The 21,509-nt window shown below is 38.1% G+C and overlaps 2 protein-coding genes across 2 annotated transcripts in view; one reads left to right on the forward strand and one right to left on the reverse strand.

Moving 5' to 3' along the window:
- LOC134845246 (adenomatous polyposis coli homolog) overlaps positions 1-21,509 on the reverse strand; it is a 320,464-nt gene that overhangs the window by 198,996 nt on the left and 99,959 nt on the right. The gene's annotated exons all lie outside the window — the stretch shown is intronic.
- Positions 8,527-21,344, forward strand: LOC134844014 (uncharacterized). Its single transcript, XM_063860465.1, has 9 exons — positions 8,527-9,054; positions 10,992-11,553; positions 11,627-11,706; positions 12,224-12,419; positions 16,809-16,852; positions 16,942-17,024; positions 17,521-17,703; positions 19,017-19,368; positions 20,069-21,344. The coding sequence occupies exons 1-9, from the start codon at positions 8,562-8,564 to the stop codon at positions 20,269-20,271; spliced, it is 2,196 nt and encodes a 731-aa protein (XP_063716535.1). The 5' UTR covers positions 8,527-8,561; the 3' UTR covers positions 20,272-21,344.

Raw genomic sequence — 21,509 nt, forward strand, 5'->3', positions numbered from 1 at the left:
GACCCTGCTACAGCTTCTGGCACTGGCACCGAGCAATTTAACGTCTCATTCAATCTCTGTCTGTCGATCTCTTGCTTCAACCGTTGCTCTATTTCCTTCGTCGCTAGGTACTGTTTCACCTTGTTATTCGCCTCTGACGCCGCTTTCTCATAATTTATCTCTAGGGCATTCCTGGCCGTGGCCTCTATCGCACTATTAAATTGCGTTACAGCCTTCACTGTCTTCGTTGGCAGTTCCGTACTCGGTACTTCCATGTTTTTTGTTTCAAACTCAGTTTGTCTATTTCTCTGATTCTGCACCGCCGCTAATGCCAATTTATGCTTGGGGTGACTCTGGTTCTTGACTGCCTCCCAAAACAAAGGACAGTCCATCCTGAAGTGCCCCTCCTGATTGCAGAAGAAGCATCTTGCACCTATTTTGATGATTAAGCCACTATAGTACTCGTTTTCCTCCATCTGGCTCATATCTTCCTCATCTGGTGCATATCCCAGACTCTTCATGCCCTGCTTGTATGTTGTGCAATCCGCCACGTGATGATCAGCTGACCCGCAGTTCGCGCATGATCTACGTTTGTCCATGTCATCTCTAGGCTTGTACCATGACGACCTTTGTGGTTGGCTCCCCCCTTGCATGTTCCTGTTATCCAAATATGTGTATTTCTTGGGTTTCATTAACATGTACTCTCTTGACTTCTGTCTCATCTCTTCTGGAGTCGGTGAATTGTCTACTCATTCTGTCCATTCTCGTTTCCAGACTCCACAACTGGCTGTTCACTGCGTCATACCGTTGCTTCATCTCTTGCATGTCTTTTTTGATGTTCTTGCATCGCTCTCCATCAGTGGCATCTACTGTGTCTGACATCTGCTGAAGCTTTTCCTCTGTCGCTTTCGCCAGATTGAAATAGTTGTCCAGGTACTCGTGTTTGTTGTATCTTAATTCTTTCTTTATCACCTCTCTATCCTCCTCGCTGTGCTTTAGTCTCTTATCGATCTGATCTAGCTTCGCCATCAGATCGCCCAGCTGAAGAGAAGTTGTTGTTTCATGGTCAGCTGTTGCCCTGCTGTTGGCTGCTGCTCCCTGTTTAACCTGCTCTTCGTCTTGGTTGGTCACTGTCGTTTTCGTGGAAACTGTTCCAAATGTTTTGCCTTTCTCGGCTTTCGGTTCCTCCGTCACTATGTCTCTTGATTTCATCCCGACCATCATTGCCAACTTTTCAGTAAATGACCTTCTTTTTTACTTGAGACTTGTCCTTTACTGTTTCTGGCGTGTTGCCTGTCGTGTCCTCCACAGTGTCTATCGGCGAGAACTCCATCGACTTTTGATTTGGTTCCTCTGCATTCGGCATCGATGTCGACTCCGTCGTCTTCTTCTCCACCTCATCCACACTCTGGTCTGGTAATTCTAGGTCAATCTCGTTGGCGGGTTCCGCTTGTTTCCCTTCCGCGCCCTCTTTTGTCTTGTTATCTCTAGTACTCCTTGTGTTGACCATGCTAACTGAAAAGTTCTTCTTTGTTATTCTTGGGCCAACCGATGTCATTTTTTGTGGCGACGAGTTATATTTTGTCTTTGATTCTGTAGCTCTTTTTTCAGGTACCGGTACCCTGCTCCGTCTCATGATTTTTATTTACAATTGATTCTATTTGCAATATTGCTATTTACAAAATCCTATTCTAAGAATAAAAAATTTTTGATAATAAAAAGAAAAACTACTTTCCTGTTCCTTATACGATTTATTCAAATTTTACTAATTCGTGATCCCAACAGTATCCGATCTATCGCGATTTAACGTTCCGACTAGTCCTATTGCTTTTGATTCAGTTATTTCGACCTGTCTTAAGACCCTTTAGTACCGTCACACCACTTCTTCGTACTGTCCCAACACCTCTACGTACTGTCCCAAGCTTTCTCTCTACTGTCCCAAGACTACTCGGTGCTGTCCCAGTACTTCTTGTTAGTGTCTCAAGACCACTGTCCCAAGACCCTTGCCCCAAGACTACTGTCCCAAGACTACTGTCCAAAGACTAGTGTCCCAAGACTAATGTCCAAGACTACTGTCCCAAGACTACTAACCAAGACCACTGTCCCAAGACTACTGTCCCAAGACTACTGTCCCAAGACCACTGTCCCAAGATCACTGTCCCAAGACCGCTGTCCCAAGACTACTGTCCCAAGACCACTGTCCCAAGACTACTGTCCCAAGACCACTGTCCCAAGACCACTGTCCCAAGACTACTGTCCCAAGACTACTATCCGAAGACCACTGTCCCAAAACCAGTGTCCCAAGACCACTGTCCCAAGAGCACTGTCCCAAGACCACTGTCCCAAGACCACTGTCCCAAGACCAGTGTTCCAAGACCGCACCGTCCCAAGACTGCACTGTCCCAAGACTGCACTGCTGCACTGTCCCAAGACCGTGCCGTCCCAAGACTGTACTGTCCCAAGACCGTACCAAGACTGCTCTGGCCCAAGACTCTCCCAAGACTGCACCGTCTCAAGACTGTTACAAGACTGCACTGCCCAAGACTGTCCCAAGACCTCTTCGGTACTGTCCCAAGACTTGTCACCAAGTGTCTGGATAGTAGGATTTCTTCCTCTTCGTTGTGGGGACTCTTGAACCACTGTACCGTGTACCACCACTTGAGCTCTAGTAAAAACTTTCCCAAAAACCCTATCTTAATGGCCAAAAGCTTCAAATACTGACCCCCCTGTATTTATCTCCCTTTCGTTGTTTCAGGAAATTTGAAACCCAACTTCTTCGCAGGTATTTTGTGATCACCAGTTCGTTCAAATACCAATAAAAAATTCTCACCAAAACGTAAAAATTTAAACAGGAAAAATTATAAAAACAGAGAGATGAACCCACCTAAAATTCAAAGCTGACAGATGTCAAGATTTGTCCAAAAAAAACGTCTGTTACCCAATTTCCACGCATTTTCCTCCCCCCTGCTAGCGATCTTACGTGGTATTACAAAAACTGTCTATGTCCGTTCACCCCTACCGATCCGACCAGGGTACCTACCTTAATTCGATGTTAAATTTGGATATCCGCTTCTTATAACCGACATGTGTAAGAATCTAATGTAACTAAATCGACGATGTCGATCAATTAGTTACTCTAATGTGTCCCCCCTTTTTACACTTTACAACCACCAACCTCTAACCTAACCAGCCCCCCTTCTATCCTCCCTCCTCTTTAGCCCCCCTCTTAAGCTGAAAATTCCCTTAAGCGCCGGGTGCTAAACCTCTCGAGAGAAAACCGTAGACCTGTTTCCAGGCCTGCTTGAGTAAAAACTTCCTCAAAACAATGGCGTTCCGCTTGTCCAATTTTACATTTATTTCCTATAATGTAATGTGGATTTTAACGATATCCTTTTGACCAACTTGAGAACACCCCCGTCCTCTCTTGTTGTTCTGCTCGTGCTGTTTGTCTCCTTGACGTGCTCTGCACTTGTCACCAGCACCACTTTCCTTCTTGGCTGGTCACCTCTTCCAGTCAAGTCTCCTAGCGGTTCAGCTCAATCCTTGTGAACCACTTTCCCACTCGGCTGGTCACCTCTTCCAGTCAAGTCTCCTAGTGGTTCAGCTAGGTTGCAAGCTATCTGAAAACCCTTAACAACGCCCCCACTCGGGCACCTTATTGAGGTTGCTGGATAATTTTGCTAGGTTGATAGAAAGGATCGGTCTTATAAAACAGTATGGGTATACTATTTATTTAATATAAAGATTTGATCCAACTAATCTGGTGTCAAAGTCACTGTCATTTTTTTGTATTATGGTCTTTGTTCCTTTTTCTATTCTTTTTTCTTGTTTTTGTTTCGCTTTTTGTCTTTTTGTTCGTGTTTTTGTCCCCCTTGTTACCCCCCTTACTCGGTTAGCTAAGCCTCGTTCGGAGAGCGTACCAGAAAATTCTCTCGAGTTTTCTTAAAAAACTATCACGGTACAACCGGAAGGTTTACACGTTCCCGCTGTACCGTACCATTGGTACTCTATAATGGGCATGTAGCCCGGAGCTGTGTCAAGTGGGTTCGACTCCGTAGTCATGATGTCGTAAAAACACCCAGGAGCGCCATAAAAACACTTTGTAACAGTCGCCTACTTCGGTCATATGAGGCCTAAGAAAAATAGGCCCTATAACCATTGGCTCAGGAGTCAGGGACACTATCTCTTGTGTTTTTCTACCTCAAAACGGTCGGAGCCAATTCGGTTCACTTGCGACATGAGACTAGAACCGGTTACAGCTTAAAGGCCACTACCAAAATACCCCCCACTCTAGAAAATAAGAACGTCCCCATATTTAGGTCTCAAAATACCCAAAATACACGAACGCCGTTAAAAACAGGGTCGGAACAATCCGTATAGTCACTTTTTATTAGACAGTGGAAATTTGATCCATTTCAGATGGATCAACCTAAAACTGTCCTTACCCTAACATAACAATCATAAAACACACTCAAAAAAACTAAATTGAGTACTCACATATCGGCACACTCGAGAATTGGGATATTTAATTTAATCAGTAATTCTAGCATTAAGTATAATAGCTTGAGAAGTTTGCTATTAATGAATTCCAGCAAGGGCAATAAGTTTTGACTCAAGAATTAAGTTTTGGAACTGAACAATATAAAGGTTTGATCCAACTAATCTGGTGTCAAAGTCACTGTCATTTTTTTGTTTTATGGTCTTTGTTCCTTTTTCTATTCTTTTTTCTTGTTTTTGTTTCGCTTTTTGTCTTTTTGTTCGTGTTTTTGTCCCCCTTGTTACCCCCCTTACTCGGTTAGCTAAGCCTCGTTCGGAGAGCGTACCGGAAAAATTTCTCGAGTTTTCTTAAAAAGCTATCACGGTACAACCGGAAGGTTTACACGTTCCCGCTGTACCGTACCACTGGTACTCTATAATGGGCATGAAGCCCGGAGCTGTGTCAAGTGGCTTCGACTCCATAGTCATGATGTCGTAAAAATACCCAGGAGCGCCATAAAAACACTTTGTAACAGTCGCCTACTTCGGTCATATGAGGCCTAAGAAAAATAGGCCCTATAACCATTGGCTCAGGAGTCAGAGACACTATCTCTTGTGTTTTTCTACCTCAAAACGGTCGGAGCCAATTCGGTTCACTTGCGACATGAGACTAGAACCGGTTACAGCTTAAAGGCCACTACCAAAATACCCCCCACTCTAGAAAATAAGAACGTCCCCATATTTAGGTCTCAAAATACCCAAAATACACGAACGGCGTTAAAAACAGGGTCGGAACAATCCGTATAGTCACTTTTTATTAGACAGTGGAACTTTGATCCATTTCAGATGGATCAACCTAAAACTGTCCTTACCCTAACATAACAATCATAAAACACACTCAAAAAAACTAAATTGAGTACTCACATATCGGCACACTCGAGAATTGGGATATTTAATTTAATCAGTAATTCTAGCATTAAGTATAATAGCTTGAGAAGTTTGCTATTAATGAATTCCAGCAAGGGAAATAAGTTTTGACTCAAGAATTAAGTTTTGGAACTGAACAATATAAAGGTTTGATCCAACTAATCTGGTGTCAAAGTCACTGTCATTTTTTTGTTTTATGGTCTTTGTTCCTTTTTCTATTCTTTTTTCTTGTTTTTGTTTCGCTTTTTGTCTTTTTGTTCGTGTTTTTGTCCCCCTTGTTACCCCCCTTACTCGGTTAGCTAAGCCTCGTTCGGAGAGCGTACCGGAAAAATTTCTCGAGTTTTCTTAAAAAGCTATCACGGTACAACCGGAAGGTTTACACGTTCCCGCTGTACCGTACCACTGGTACTCTATAATGGGCATGAAGCCCGGAGCTGTGTCAAGTGGCTTCGACTCCATAGTCATGATGTCGTAAAAATACCCAGGAGCGCCATAAAAACACTTTGTAACAGTCGCCTACTTCGGTCATATGAGGCCTAAGAAAAATAGGCCCTATAACCATTGGCTCAGGAGTCAGGGACACTATCTCTTGTGTTTTTCTACCTCAAAACGGTCGGAGCCAATTCGGTTCACTTGCGACATGAGACTAGAACCCGTTACAGCTTAAAGGCCACTACCAAAATACCCCCCCACTCTAGAAAATAAGAACGTCCCCATATTTAGGTCTCAAAATAACCAAAATACACGAACGCCGTTAAAAACAGGGTCGGAACAATCCGTTAAGTTACTTTTTATTGGACAGTGGAACTTTGATCCATATCAGATGGATCAAGCTAAAACTCGCCTTATCTCAACATACTTATCACAAAATACACTCGGGAAAATTAAATTAGGTATTCACATAGCAGCACACTTGAGAATCAGAGTAATTAAGCTAATTAGTAACTCCAGCATAAATACGATTGAATATAACTCGAGAAGTTTGCTATCAATGAATTCCAATCAAAGGAAATGAGTCTTATCTTGATAATATAGTTTTGGGGTCTGAACCATGGGGAGACCCCAGTTGCCTACCTTTCCACTGAAGATTCACTCTGGTTCAGCTGAATTTCGATGTTCTTTTGGAATCACTCTGTCTCCTATATCAAGATAGGACAGCTCTACTCTCGTGTTTTTTACTTGAATCTCGGAAATTGCGAATAGCAATTTCCCGCTGTTTTTTCTGCCTCTTTCCCGCAGTTGCGATTCGGTCGTTTCGATCTTATTTCTGATGTTTTCAGTTGTCGCGAGAAAGTTGAGCATGACAGGCTCAATTTGAATTTTTGAAAAATTAAACTTTATCCCAAAACTACGTATTTCGTATTCCTCAAGGTCAAACTTCCAGATATGACCGACTGGCACAGAGCATAAACAACATTAAGAGCTTGCTTTTTGTGCGACAACATCTGTGATGCGGACCCATACATCCATTTCGCTTTTCCACCTTTCAAATTCCTTGTTGTCGGGCCAAGATGGTGGGTGAGGCTTTGAATGATGTACTCATGATGTAATTTAGATGCCGGTGATCAAACTGCTAACATGAAAGCTACTGATTGCTAATACATCTATTACATAAGCCCCACTGAAATAGAGTATACGTTATTCAAAATACCACTTACACATTTCAATCACATGACAATTAAATACAGACTAGCAATATCGACTGAGTGTTCTCTTATTGCGTCTTAGTGTTCTCGACTTAGTGTTCTCTTACGGGAAAAGGGAATTTTTCTGATTTTCTTTTCAGGGTGAAGGGTTTCTGATCAGGTTTTTTCGACTTTGTTACCGCTTGGTAATTATAAATTCAAATCAATCAACCATCTGGCGTAGACGTAAAGCTTGAGATGGCAAAGATTTGCAGTTCGAATCCGGTCGGGCCCTTTTTTGCGAACTAGTTTTTGTTCGTTTCGGATTATCGTCCTTCTGTTTAATTTTGTCGTTTTAGTTCCCATAGCTTGCTGGTTCAGCTTAATTCTAAATTGCTGTAACCCCCATCCTTGAGACGACAAAGTCGGGGAGTTGGATTCCTGTTGAGACTTGTTTTCTGGCTAATTGTCTGCTCAGTTCTGCAGAAAGGACTTTTTTTGAAAGCTTTGCTTCCCAAAGCTCTTTAGAGTTTAGAATGGCGCAGGCAATTTTGTTCGGGATATTTTCGGCTTTTGTTGCAATTTTTAATGACCAAACGATTTTTTGATTTTTTCCCGTTTGATTTTCAAAGCTTTCATGTTTGTATCGCAAGTGGTGCGAAGCTCAGCTTCGCCTCTGTGTAAGATAAAATTTTCGCTCTTCGCGCTGTTCATTAAAGAAACCACTAAGGTTTTGTACAAAGTCCATTTGTTGAAATCAAATTTTTCGTGCGGCATCAGTATAGCAAATTCATTCAATATCAAACACGTACCACCAATTTTATCTGGCCCTATAATTGTTCATTATCGAGACATATGAAAATTTTGGTTCACCTAGTTTTTTCAATATTCAAAATTTTTCCGACTTATGTTTTGTTCTATTTTTGTGTTGTATCGCAAGGGATGCGAAGCTCTGCTTCGCCTGTGTTTGATTTTTCTGTTTTTAAATGGTTTTCCTAATATTGGATCATTGCGTTGTATTTGTACAGCAACTAGCCCTCCTTGTTTAACGAGGAATTCAGCGGAAAAATTTTTCGTGCGGCATCAGTATAGCAAATTCATTCAATATCAAACACGTACCACCAATTTTATCTGGCCCTATAATTGTTTATTACCGAGACATACGAAAATTTGGTCTAGTTTTTTCAATATTCAAAATTTTTCCGACTTATGTTTTGTTCTATTTTTGTGTTGTATCGCAATGGATGCGAAGCTCTTCTTCGCCTGTGTTTGATTTTTCAGTTTTTAAATGGTTTTCCTAATATTGGATCATTGCGTTGTATTTGTACAGCAACTAGCCCTCCTTGTTTAACGAGGAATTCAGCGGGAAAAATTTGTCAGTTTTTAACCTGACCCAACCCCTCTCTAAATCATCTACTGCTCTAAAACAGATATTAAACAGTCGAAATCAAAAGCTGCATTTTGTATTCCATAGCAATACTTCAGCCTTTAAATCATTTTGTTAATATGTTTCAGAAGTTTATGTAAGCGTTAGAACTCTTCAGTTTTGGCAAAATGGGTTGTCGTAAAAGAAAAGATGAGTCGCACAATGGTGCTTATGAGTCATCGGCGGGTAATATAGAAATTCAAACGAGGAAGAGAGCCAAGAAGCCTGTTCATCACAGCAAATCGTTCAAACTTATTTTCCAGCTCACTCTTACTGCAGTTTTCTTTTTTGTTGAACTTATTGTTGGCTATATTGGGAACAGTATGGCCCTCGTTGCCGACTCTTTCCACATGCTTAGTGATGTTATTTCACTCATAATAGGATTGCTGGCAGTTCGAATGGCCAGTAAACGGTCATCGAAAAACACATTTGGCTGGGTTAGAGCTGAAGTTCTTGGAGCACTCGTGAACTCAGTATTTTTGTTGGCTCTCTGCTTTTCTATTTTCATCGAATCTGTAAAACGGATTATCGAACCCGAACCCGTTGAAGATCCAGATTTAGTCCTCTACGTTGGTATTGCTGGCCTTCTCATCAATGTCATCGGGATGTTCATTTTTAGTCGTACGTATTCATTGATGTCATACTTTTTGTCACTTGCGAAAGCAAATGTTTTTGCAATTGGGATTTTTCCCGTTATTTTTTTTTACAAATTTGTCAGCAAATGACTTTGCTTTATGATGGGACTTCAACATCTATCAGAACCCTTCTCACTTGGTCTAGAGGTGTTTTTTGTGGAAACTGAAAATTTTCGAATATTTTAGACTTACGTGTCTGCTTATTTTTGTCCGCTTTTGCAATTTGAACTTTTTTTTGACAAAGAAAACAATTTTTTAATTTATTTTTTCATTTTTCTTTTCATTAGTGTACGTGGCTGAGTGGTTGGCGTGTGATACTCTTAAACTCTAGGTCGCAGGTTCGAATCTCAGTGGTTCGAATTTATTTTTGCGCTTTATAGAGCTGCTTTTTGTCGTGTTCTCGCTACGAGCGCAAAAGTTTGTGTTTGTTTTGAGAGCGAGGGGGACTTAAGTTTTAAGCTGTTTGAGTTAGTAGTCTCGTATTTTTTCATTTGACCAGCAAATAAATTTTGTAAATGTATGTGAGGGTGAAGAAGACTTTTTTTTTGTTTCAAAATCATGTCTCCTCAATTTTTTTTCAGCTTAAAAGGTTTCTGCAAGGGTATTTTCAGCTTTCTTGCCTCTTAATATTTTTTTGACGCTGATGTTTTCACTTTCTTTTGTATTGCATGTTTTTGCTTCAAAACTAGCCTTTTTTTTATTTTGATAGATTTCGAATTTCGACTATTTTGAATTTTTTCATGTTTTTCGGCCACAATTTTTAGCGGCTTTCTCGTTGTGTATCGCAAGTGAGGCTAAGCTCAGCTTTGCCTCTGTGTTGAATTATTGCGATTTCTATAGTTTCTTGACACTTGCGATCAGCTTAATGTGTTATTACGAAAATTTTTTCTTACTAACCTAACTCTCAAATAAAAGTGTTCAATTATTTAGAAATTTCAATGAAGTATTGGAAATTGCATAGCATCTGTTCTCTGCTTAAATTGTGGCTAGTGTTTGGAAGGTATTAAGCATCCGTGGCTGAGTGGTTAGTGTGTGAGTCTCTTAATCACGAGGTCGCAGGTTCGAATAGCAAATGAAGCTAATTTTTTTTTTTTACTAATTCGAGGCTTATTTTTTATTATTGCACGTCACAGAACTTCTTTTATTCGTGTTCTCGGATAAAAGCAGCTTCGCCTCTGTGTTTGATTTTTTTGTTTAGCTAATCTTATATTGGGTTACACCTCAAGTTGTTGTTTTATGAGGTAAAAGAGATTTTTATGCGTGTGCATTGCAGATGGGGAAGGAGGGGTTTGCAAATTACGAGTTTCAAATTTTTTGTGACCTTTTTTTCGGCTCACGGGGTGTCTACACAAATTGTTTCAGCTTATTTAGAGCTTCGTGAGTAGCTGCTCATATAAGGCTGGCAAGGTTTTTGTCAAAGTCAACTGCCGTGGAGACAAAGATGATAAAGTTTTGTTGGATCTAGTAACTATCGATCTTTTCTCAAACACTTTTTTCGACCTGGTGGTTTTAGTCTTTTTTACTTTCGGCTAGCTGCCATGCTCTGTTTGTAATGTATCACAAATGGTGCGAAGATCAGCTTCGTCTCTTTTATTTATTTTGATTCCTTGTATTAGATCTTATAAAAACGGTCCTAGCTACTGATTTTCGGTTTTTTTTTAAATTAGCGGATCAGTAGAACTCAATTTCTATCTAGCAGTATGGCTCTTCAGTACGAGTATCAAAAAGTGAATTTTTCAATTGCAAGTGTTGTATTGCAAATTAGTCAAATTTAGCTTTTCATATCTACTGATAACAGTTTACCGAAAGAAAAACTGTCATGTAAATAATTTTCCCAAGTTTTACACATTGAAACACATCAAAAGGCTTAGTGTTTTTTTCTTCTGGATTATGGCGTGATATGATGAGTATCGTTTTTATTAGACCATCATGCTCATGATCATGGAGGAGGTGGTCATGATCATGGTCACGGACACAGTCATGGACACGGCAACACTCATGTTCACAACCATGGGCACGATCATGGCCACGGTGAGGCAAATCATCATCATGTCCATGCTCATACGCATCAGAGCCATGATCACAAGCTGACTAAACCATTGAAGACTGGCAATGTCGGAGACCACTCTGACGGTGATTCGGAACAGAGCGAGACCTTGATCACAAGTCACGGTGATAAAAGCGCAATCGATAGTGAGTTCATGACCGGAAAGAGCAATGCTACAAACTGCACCAGCAGTAGCTCAACTACTGTCAATAGCAGGTCAACTCTGAATCCGAAAGACTACGATCACTTGCCAACAGACTCAGAGTCGGGAGATACGCGTCCAGTGAACATCATGAATCCGCAACTGACCGCACCGAGTTTCACGTGTTACTTCTGCCGAAACTGCATTCCAGCTGCATCGAGATCTAAGTGCCAACCGGAGTCGTGTTTCAAGTGTGCCGAGAATCAAGTCCCATCTGCTATCACATATCCATTAGAGTGAGTTTGTCCTCGTTCATATTCTGAGCCAGATTTTTTTCGTGATTGTATAAAATTAAAAGCCATTTTTTAGAGTGACAAAGAAAGTCAACATGAACGGTATCAAGAAAGATGAAGAAAAGCAACAATCGTGTGCGAAAAAGAAGCAAAATCGTGAGTTTGCCCTGACATGAAGTTTTTGCATTGTTTTTGAATTAAAGGCTCTTCTTTCACATGCGTTCCATTTTAGACGATGGTTTGTGTTCTTTAATTCCTAGAATTGTAAAATTTCTCAATCTATCCTGTCCGACAAATTACATCGAAATTTTTCTCTCAGTATCGAGAAAAACCACTTTGATAGACTTATTGCCGGAAGATTAAATGATACTGAGTCATTGATGAAGTCACTGTTGAAGTAAATGGCTAGTCTAGATTTAGACTTATTTTGACCGTACTTGATGGGAATAAAAACCAGCATCGTAACTAGGTAGGAATTCTTAGCTATATACGACGCTGGTTTTTATTCTTTTGTTTTCCGGTTTTTACTTTTTTCTTAAATGGTTACTGATAGGAAAATTGTGTGCTACTTGAGGTAATCGGCAACTCTTGTTTCTGCGTATCATATTGGTGTTATAAAAAGGGAAAATAAGTAACAAGCTGGAAGTTGATTCTACTGTTTTTTTTTTTACAGCTGACCAAATGAACATCAGGGGAGTGTTCCTGCACATCTTGGGTGATTTTCTGGGATCCATCATAGTGTGCATCACAGCGGGTACTTTGATGCTCTGTGAGAGACTCCAGTTCTGTGGACCAGTTTGTGATAACCAGCCCACTGGTACACGAGTAGAAGTGCCATGTTGGACATTCTACCTCGATCCATGTCTCAGGTTATGATTTGCTTTTCATCATTTAGCTTCCAGGGAAGGCAGGCGATCCATAAAAAGTTCCGAAGTTACTGTAAACAAGTTGTTACCCTTGAGATTAGCTAGGGTATTGTAATCGGATACTAGACTTTTTCCCATAAATAACTTTGCTTACAAAAGTCGCACGTGATTTGTTTTGTGCATCAGACTTATACAGGTCTTAGTTTTTTTTTTTTGTTTTTTTTTTTAGGAAAAAATTTTAAAATTTGTTCACGCTCAAATTTTACTTTTTTTCGGGGTTTGACTTTTGATTTCTTTTTAAATTCACTTCATTTCCTTTGTTAAAAGGAAGGCAAACTGCACTTTTGAAGAGCAAAATGTTATGGTCACGCAAAAATGGATTGACTTCTAATTAAGAAAATGGAATTTAATTATCAGATTACCCAGTAACATAAAAAGTGTTACCTATTGATCCATTTTTTTCTTCAAATTTGGTTCAGTTTATTAAAAAAAGGGTCAGGCATAAATTGATCATGCAATTCAAAGAGCTCTAAGGGCATATATATTTTTTCAAAATTCGCAAGTTGAAGTTTTATCAAAAAACAAGTCAGTTTTTTTCTGTTTCTTTGCGTTCATTACTCTTTTTCAAGTGTCAGTTGGCTATGTTTATTTTTTGCAGTAGTTTGTAATTTTACCGCCTATGATTTTAAGAATTTTTTCCGAATTTAAGAATGAACGAAGTGGAAACACTTATTTAGGTCAGATTTTGTAGGAAAAAATATCTCCAACAAATTTTGTTTTCTCGATCGATTTTTATTTTTTTTTCACGCAGTGACTTCTGATTTTTCTAGTTCAATTCAAATTCAATTACTGAATGTTAGGCAAATTTCTCTCTCCCTTAATGAATGTGGAAATGGCAAAAAAATGTGAAAGTCGAAAGTGAATTTTAAAATTCCACAGCGGAATATAAAATTAACTATTGATCAAGTTTTCTCTAATCGTTTGTTTAAAGTGTCAATCGGAAAAGATTCTTTTATCTGTTGTCGCTGAATAGAAAACGTTTCAACGCGATGTAATTTTCCGTAGAAAGGTGAACAAAATTTTAGAAAACTCCATAATTTTTTGTGTTTTCTTGACATTTATCTATTTTGCTATTGGCTGTGCTAATATTTAAAAAAAAATACACGGATTTTCTGTTTTTAGTCGCATTATTTTGAAAATAAGAAAGTGCTTCACACCTGTGGATGAATGAAAATTAACGAATTTTTCCGATTTTTTTCATTATTCCGTTAATGATATTGTTTATTACGCTTGGAGTTAGCAAGCGTTATCAAATCGGATCGAGGCTTTTTTTCGGGCCAACTTTTTGAGTTACAAAAATCCTTGAATCATTTGCGCTGCTGACTATCATGCTTGGTTTCTTGATTTTTCTGAACTTATGACTACTGAAATAGTAACTTTAAGATTCTACAATATGTCATAAGGTTCTACATTTTAACTAATAGAATTTAACTAATAATGATGATGATTATTTGGCTTGTTGATTGTCGAGATCAGAACTGTCGGCTTAGTTTCCGAATTGTTTTTTGATTTGTGTTAGTGCATGTTCTTATGTAATAATGTATATAGGAGCATTACAAGGCTTTCGATTTGTTTCGAATCTTGTAAGGTAAATTTCTTATATAAATTCAAATTAATCTACGGCAATTTTGGCCTGGCGGTGAAGTCTAAGCCTGGGACGACAAACGTCTTGAGTTCAAATTCGCCTGCAAACTGAAAAATTTGCTTGCGAACTGGAAAAAAAAATCTTACAATTTCGCCTGCAAACTGAAAAATTTGCTTGCAAACTGGAAAAAAATATCTCTTCATGCTTAAGTTTTTTCAACGTAATTGCAATGCTTAAGAAACTTTTTTGTTTTTCCAATTGGAATTCTGTTTATTTCACAATTTGTAATAAATGACACTGTCATTGGATGCTGTCAGGATACTTTCAGAGATAACAATTCTTCCTCCAAATGTGATTGCTCGAATGCTATTAGTTTCCGAGATATTGAGAAATGACCTTTTTTATGATTTTTTCTAAATTTTCAAAGAACTTAGAATTTAAAAACTTTCACAAAGTTTGAATTTCCGCACCCTGTAATTTTATGCTGTCAGGGTTCTTCCAGGGGCTGGAAATCTTGCCTCCTTGTTTGACAGCTCGAATTATTTTAACTTCCGAGATATGACGTTTTTTTTGGCATTGTTTTTTTTTCTGATAAAATACTGAGGTTCAAAAAAATTCACAAATTTTGAAATTCCCAATCATGTAGTTCGGTGTTGTCGGGGGTACTCTCAGTGGATGCAGATTTTGGCTTCAGATGCGACTAGTTCAAAAAGAACTTTAAAGTTATGTTTACTTTTTTTGTTCAGTTTATGAAATAGAAAGCGTTTCTGGATTCTCCGTCTATCGTTAATATTGCATCAATCTCGTTGATTTTTCGTGCATTTTATGAATATGCAATTTTAACGTAAGTTAATCTGTTTGAAACATTGGAGGTGCGTTCCTTGCTATTTCTTTTGAAAAAATTGTCGACCTATTAGTTTGCCTTTTATGTTTTTTTTTTCGGCTCAAATGATATCGGGCTCTTATGTAGACGTAATCATTTAAAACTGCGTAGCTTGAACGAAAAATGTGTTTTATCTTCCTGTGCTTGTGTCAGTATTCGCGAGACTGGGGAGCCTATAAATTTTTGATTTTCAAAATTTTTTAGATCCGTTTTTTGTGCCAGCAGTTTCGTGTCTCCTTTGTTAACTCATGTTAGTTTTTGTTTCAAAACTAATTTAACGCTGTCAATTGTTTTTGTCGACACCTTTTTTCTCGAATTGAACTCCAATCGAGACCAACGTACAGTTCTTAGTTGATGTTTTTTTCGGCATTAGGAAGAAAAACTGACTGAGTCGCTTCGGCCTTATTTGTTTTCGGCCAGCCGCCGTACTTAAATTATTGTATCGCGATTGGCTTGAAGCTCGTTACGCCTGTGTAAACTGGTTTTAAAAGGTTTTGCAAGGTTTCAGGAAAAGCTGTTTAGCACAACAGCCTGAGCTGTTTCCGCTATGGATATTTTTAGTGCTGGTTCAAAAGAATCGAAAAAGCTACAGTTAAAAATTAAAAACGAGCATCTGTCATTGTAAAAAAAAACTTAGAAATGTCTAATTTCTTTTTGCAGGAAACCGTTTTAAGAGTCAATGAGCTCGGGCGTTGTTCCGACCAGTAAAAGATGAGAGGAATTTTGAAAGATCTTTGGGTGTGGTTCAGTGTTTAAGAGTCATGAACGTAGTGAATACTCTGACATAGGTCGTTATGATTTTTCTGGTGGATTTAAATTTTAAGATTTCTCAAATGGTGTTAATGTTTTCAAAAATAGTTCAATCCTGTCTTAGGACTCAACCAGCCTCAAAATTTTAATCTTGAATTTCCAAAGTTTTTTTTCAAGGAACAAGTTAGTTTTTTTTCAAGACTCGGTGAACGTAGTTCAGACTCTTATATAGGCTGTGATTTTTTCAGTTTTTGTAGTAGATAAGCAACTGCTAAAAATTGGATCGAGAAATTTTGTGAACAAACAGAGACACGCGGTGTCGAGATGTAATGTAAATAAATTCCGAGATGCCTTGTAAACTGTTGCTTATCAGGTATGAAACACGTGAAAAAATTGAACAAAACACATTTGAAAAAGTTTTCACGATATCACGCGATTTTCTTTCTAATTAGTTTTGGTTGGTTTTCTAGAAAAACCATTGCACTAGTGTTTTAAATTTTGCTCTAGTTTTGCAACTTCTGCAAAAGTTTTTTTCTCAGTATTGCACTAGTGTTTCAAATATTGCACTAGTTTTTAAATATGGCAAGGAAAAATACTGAAAACGTGTGCTTAAAATGCTCTAATAACAAAACTAATCCATTCATACTTATAAATGCAAATATGAATGTCTTTAGAGATATTCTGCAATTTTTGAGTTCATTTGGTGGAAGGTTGGCAAAATACACTCTCCAATTATGAAAGCTGAAATGGCGCAAAAAAACGTGATCGATTTCTAGTTTCGAAAGTGGAATTAAATTTTCAGATTTTCCAGGAGAATAAAAAATTTCCTAATTATACTATTTTCTCAAATTGACTAATTTTTAATCAAAAAAGTGTCAATTTTAGATTTTTCTTGAAATTCAAATTGCGTTGAAGAATGTATTTTTTTCTTTGAAATTCGAAAGACGAGATTTTTTAAACACTGTTTTTTTTTCTCTGTTTACTTGCGTTCATTGACGCTTTTACATGAAGATTAGTTGCGGAAACATTCTCGAGGTTTTCTTGGAACTACCACACCATGTTACTACCACACTTGATATTTTATGGTAATTTAATCGAATCCTCCTTGTTTCAGTATCTGCATGGTTATCATCATTCTGAGTTCAACCATTCCACTGTGTAAGTTGTCCCTCTCACTTTATACCTACAATAGTTTATTTCTGGTTGTTAATTTTGAGCTGATTAACAAATTCTGATTTCCGTTTCAGTGAAGGAGTCTGCCTTCATTTTGCTGCAGACAGTTCCAACACACATTCGCATAGACCAAGTGCAAAGCGAACTGCTCGAACAGGTCATTATCTAATACTCGACTTTTAAGCGTTATTTTTCCAACCAAACTCAAGTGGTTGGAAGTAGTATCTATGATTTTCAGTTATTTGTGGTTATTCGAAGAAAGGTTGCTGGAGATTTGTATCATAAAAAAGTTATTTTTTCAGTCTGAATTTGGACTGTTCAAAGGTCAAATTTTTTTAGAGAAGGTCGAGACAAACTGTCTGAACTCTTACTGTTCAGACTCAGTTTTGGAGGATTCAGCGTCAGTTTTTCTGAAAATCATCTTTGATATGTCTTTTTTTAATAAAAAAAAGACTCTCGGGGATCTTTCATCCATTTATGTCGACAGGCATGAAATGTTTTCAAAAACATATTTTTTTCAATTGCAATTCCAAATTTGCGATTGAAAAAAGCCTGCATGGCATGGGTAGATCCAGAATAGGGGCAAAATTGGTAATGAGAACCTCTGCGGTAACTTTTTTAAGCGAGATCTGATTTTTGTTCTGCTGTTTAAGGTGCCATCGATTAAAGGCATGCATGAGTTGCACGTGTGGCAGCTGGCGGGCAATAGGATCATAGCATCTGCCCACGTGCAGTGTCAGTCTCCACAGGAGTACATGCAGATGGCGAATGACATCAAGAGGTACTTCCACGACATGGGAATCCACTCTACCACCATACAGCCAGAGTTCATCGAGGTGAATCGAAACTTACATACTCGAGAAAAAGATCAATCAGAGTTCTTTTCGCTTCCTTATTTGATAGATAGCGACCTCTTCATGTAGTAATGTAATAATAAGTTTAAAAAAACAACAGATGAAAAATTGAATAGAGAAACAATGGGCAAAGATTTCATAACATCCACATGGCGACAAATATATTTGAAGTGTTTATGACCGCTGACGTCATTAACATGGGATTGAATTGAATGGATGCTTTCGGGATGGTTATTGTCATTTTATGAACTGGATAGCATCATGTAACTTTTGTGAGACGGCGGGCGCTGTGTTCGTTTGAAGTTGGTTGCTTTTCTCGAAGTGCTGGGTTTACGTCTAAGCTGGAGGAGCCAATTTAATTACTTGTTTAGTAGCATAGAGGAGTGCCAAATATAAATTAGTACCAAAGGGAGGAGAGAAGAAGGGCAGTAAGTGTTTACAAGGACAGATCTAGGATTTTCACGAGGGAGATTTTTTTCTTCTTTAGGTCTCGACCAAATTGATTTTTCGAGCTCTCTCAAATCGCAATATATTTTTAAAGAAAACAGGAATAAAAGAATTTTAGACACCTTTTAAGGTTCGATGAACGTAGTTCAGACTTTTATATAGGTTGTGTTGATTTTTTCGTTTTTTCACTAGTCAATGAACGAAGTTAAGACTCATAGGTTGCGATGATTTTTTTTTTTTTTTTTCACGGAAAGTCTTTAAAATTTGTTCAGTCTCAAGTTTAGTTTTTTGATATTTGACTTTTGATTTCTTTCTAAAATCAGTCTATTTCCTTTGTTCAAAGGAAGGCAAACCCCACTATCGAACAGCTAAAAGGCAAAGGTCACGAAAAACGTGATCGACTTCTAATTTCAAAATTTGACTATCAGATCTTCTTGCGAAACAAATTTTTTTTTAAATTATGATCCGATTTTCTTTAAATTGGGTTAATTTTCTCAACAAAATGAAAACGTGAATTGTTCTAGAATTTCAAAGGGTTTTAATGGGATCTTTTTTTTGGAAGTTCGAAAGTTGAGATTTTTTCAAAAAAAAAACAAGTCAGTATTTTATTTTCCCGTTTAATTGCGTTCTTTGACTCTGTTTCAACTGTCTGTTGGCTATATTTGTAAAAATTTAACCATTAAAACGCGTTTGTTTGGCGCGCACTTACCCCTCAAAATTGGCACCTTCAGAAAAATGTTAAGGTTGGTCAGCCAAAAATGTATGTTCTAAACTATTAGTATTTAAGGGGCGACCTTTTGGTTCCTCAGGGGGTCCGATACAGTGTTTTTAATAACTGAATGTTTCAGACTCCGTGGGACCCTAAAAACGGCATGACTATGAAGGTACCTATTATTGGTAGAACAGACGTAACACACGATTCTCAGGGATCGGTTAGTGTTGTAGGCTCAAGTGGCAGTAATTCCAAAGAGAGCAAGTCAGTCGTTCGCAGCGATGGCGGCGATAATTATGAGAACGCTGCCGACAACAAGGAATGTCTGCTTACATGTGGACCGGAAAAGAGTTGCACCGACGAGCTGCTCTGCTGTCCGAGGGACCGAGCAGATCCGAAGCGCATTTCGAAGAAGCGCATTAGCGAGCAGGAACAGGGTGGCAATGCGACTGGCAAGCTGCTGACAGATGTTTCTCTGGATCTTACTGGTTTAGTTTCTTTGTTGGTCATTGATTTATTTTTGGAGTCTTTGAATCATTCTTACAATTACTAAACGCAAGTGATTGATTGACCTTTAAAGGCTCGTGTATTTGAAATTATACCAGAGCCTGATACCATTATACCATAAAAAGTTTACTTATGGATCCAGTTTGCTCAAATTGGATTAATTTTATCAAAACAGTATCCATCATAAATTGTTTTAGAATTTCAGAGCTTTAAGGCCATCTGTTTTTTCTGCGAGATTCGAAAAATGAGATTTTTTTCCCTCAAAACCAGTGTGTTTTCTGTTTACTTGCGTTCATTGACTCTTTTCGAACAACTGTCTGTTGGCTATGTTATTAATTTTTGGAGACAACCGTTGTCCATTATTCTTTATTTACTAACTTAATGCGTGTTTGTATAGTTATTTTGTCACACGGCGCACAAGAAAAGACACTAATTTGAAGAAAAAAAGAAAAATTTTTGTGTGATCGGAACATTCTGTGCTACTTGCACAGACACCGGCTATCCATGTTCTAATTTAGAACTGCTAAAGATGTCCTATTTTGCTTACTTTTTTTGAAATGTTTATTCCCCTGTACGAGTAAGTTTTGACCCTCATTTCGGAATTTGTAGCGAGGCTAAGCTTAAATTTTCACAGCTACAAGATTACAAGATTAAATTTTCAAAAACCAGTGATTTTTTCAGGCATATCTAATCAGGGTTCCCATTTGTCCGCTGCCGACCCGAGAAAACCGAACGAACAACAATCCTTTGCCATTGCCAATTTTCAGTCCGGTGGCAATTCTCGAGGCTCAAATTCAAACAGTGAAGCGTCGAGAGGTAAACAGCAGACAATTTCAATCAGCCAATCACATTCCTCGAACGTGAACAACGAATCTCGTTCGTAGCAATGCTATAACTGAAGTTGTTATTCCTGCTCTCTAAAGCAACGAAGGGAAAAGTCTGTAGATGACGAGGCTCAAACTACATAATATACCAGCCTTCATTTATGTTAACTGAGGAAACTAAACCTTGAATTTTGTATTAATACCATATCTGAAGTCTCCATAAGTCCTGGTCACAATTCTTAGTCATCAGACGACGTTTCGCATGTCTCGCGTGTTGTATTTAGAGCGTTAATTATCCCTCATTGGACGCTCATTGCGAAGGTGCAATTGTTATTTACCGTACTGTAACGTCGTGTTTGAAAGTTAAATATAACTATCGGAAATAGTTCACTGACTGACAAAATGATGCTTAAGTTTGGCTTTTTCATGCTTCAGTGAATTAAAAGATCATTTCATTGCGGTACAAGGTTTTGTGCCATATGTTTCGAGATATGTTTGGACTTCCGTTCAATATGCTAATATGCTTGAGTTCTAATTTGAATTTCGAATTCTTTATAATCCTGCTGTTTTCAAATATTATTTACTTTCTGCGAAAGTTTTGTTCGTCGTCAAGATGGGCCTTTGCTTCAAAGGCTTGTCAATGTAAACACCTCAAAGACCCATAAATGAAGAAACGAATAGAATATCTTCAAAAGCGTTTTGTTCATCAAAGTTTCATGTTGTCTCTTTTAATGGTTTATGACGATCTGATCTAATTGATGTGATCTTTATCTGATTAAAGATACCAAATATTATCTTATGCAAGTTCGTCGACCGGAAGCTTTGGTTATCCTAGAAAGTGAAGTTTTACTCAGTGCTGGGATTTTCCTAAATGCTGAATTTAACACGTGACTGAGTCTTACTTTGATATTGAGCGCACGTCACCTACTTTCGTAGGGTTTTGTTTTGTTTTTTGAATAAATAAATTCAAATCCCGATGCTACGTTTTGTTTTCGTATGTGTTGCTTACTTAATAATCTGCTGAGACGATTTTGGCGATTTTTGTCTTTTTGTACCTCAAAGAAGTACTATAAATACGCCTAAAATAACTAATAATCGTTCCGAACATAAAAATGCAATAGATTATTTAGAAAGACTACTGTTTTTTCTATTGGTCTACTGAGTCATTCATAACACGAGCAATGCTTGTTAAGAGTCGATGAACGTAGATCAGACTCTTCTATAAGGCGGGATAATTTTTTCAGGAAAAGTCTTGGATATTTATTTAGAGCTCAAATTTACTGTTTCGCGGTTTGGCT

Source organism: Symsagittifera roscoffensis, chromosome 4, assembly GCF_963678635.1.
Source record: "Symsagittifera roscoffensis chromosome 4, txSymRosc1.1, whole genome shotgun sequence".
NCBI classification, from domain to species: Eukaryota; Metazoa; Xenacoelomorpha; order Acoela; family Convolutidae; genus Symsagittifera; species Symsagittifera roscoffensis.

What these genes read in the sequence shown, in the direction of transcription:
- LOC134844014 (XM_063860465.1), top strand. Translation starts at nt 8,562, where the DNA reads ATGGGTTGTCGTAAAAGAAAAGATGAGTCGCACAATGGTGCTTATGAG. An exon ending in CGGGATGTTCATTTTTAGTC is followed by an intron (nt 9,055 to 10,991) that starts GTACGTATTCAT and finishes CGTTTTTATTAG; the next exon opens with ACCATCATGCTCATGATCAT. An exon ending in AAAGCGAACTGCTCGAACAG is followed by an intron (nt 17,025 to 17,520) that starts GTCATTATCTAA and finishes CTGCTGTTTAAG; the next exon opens with GTGCCATCGATTAAAGGCAT.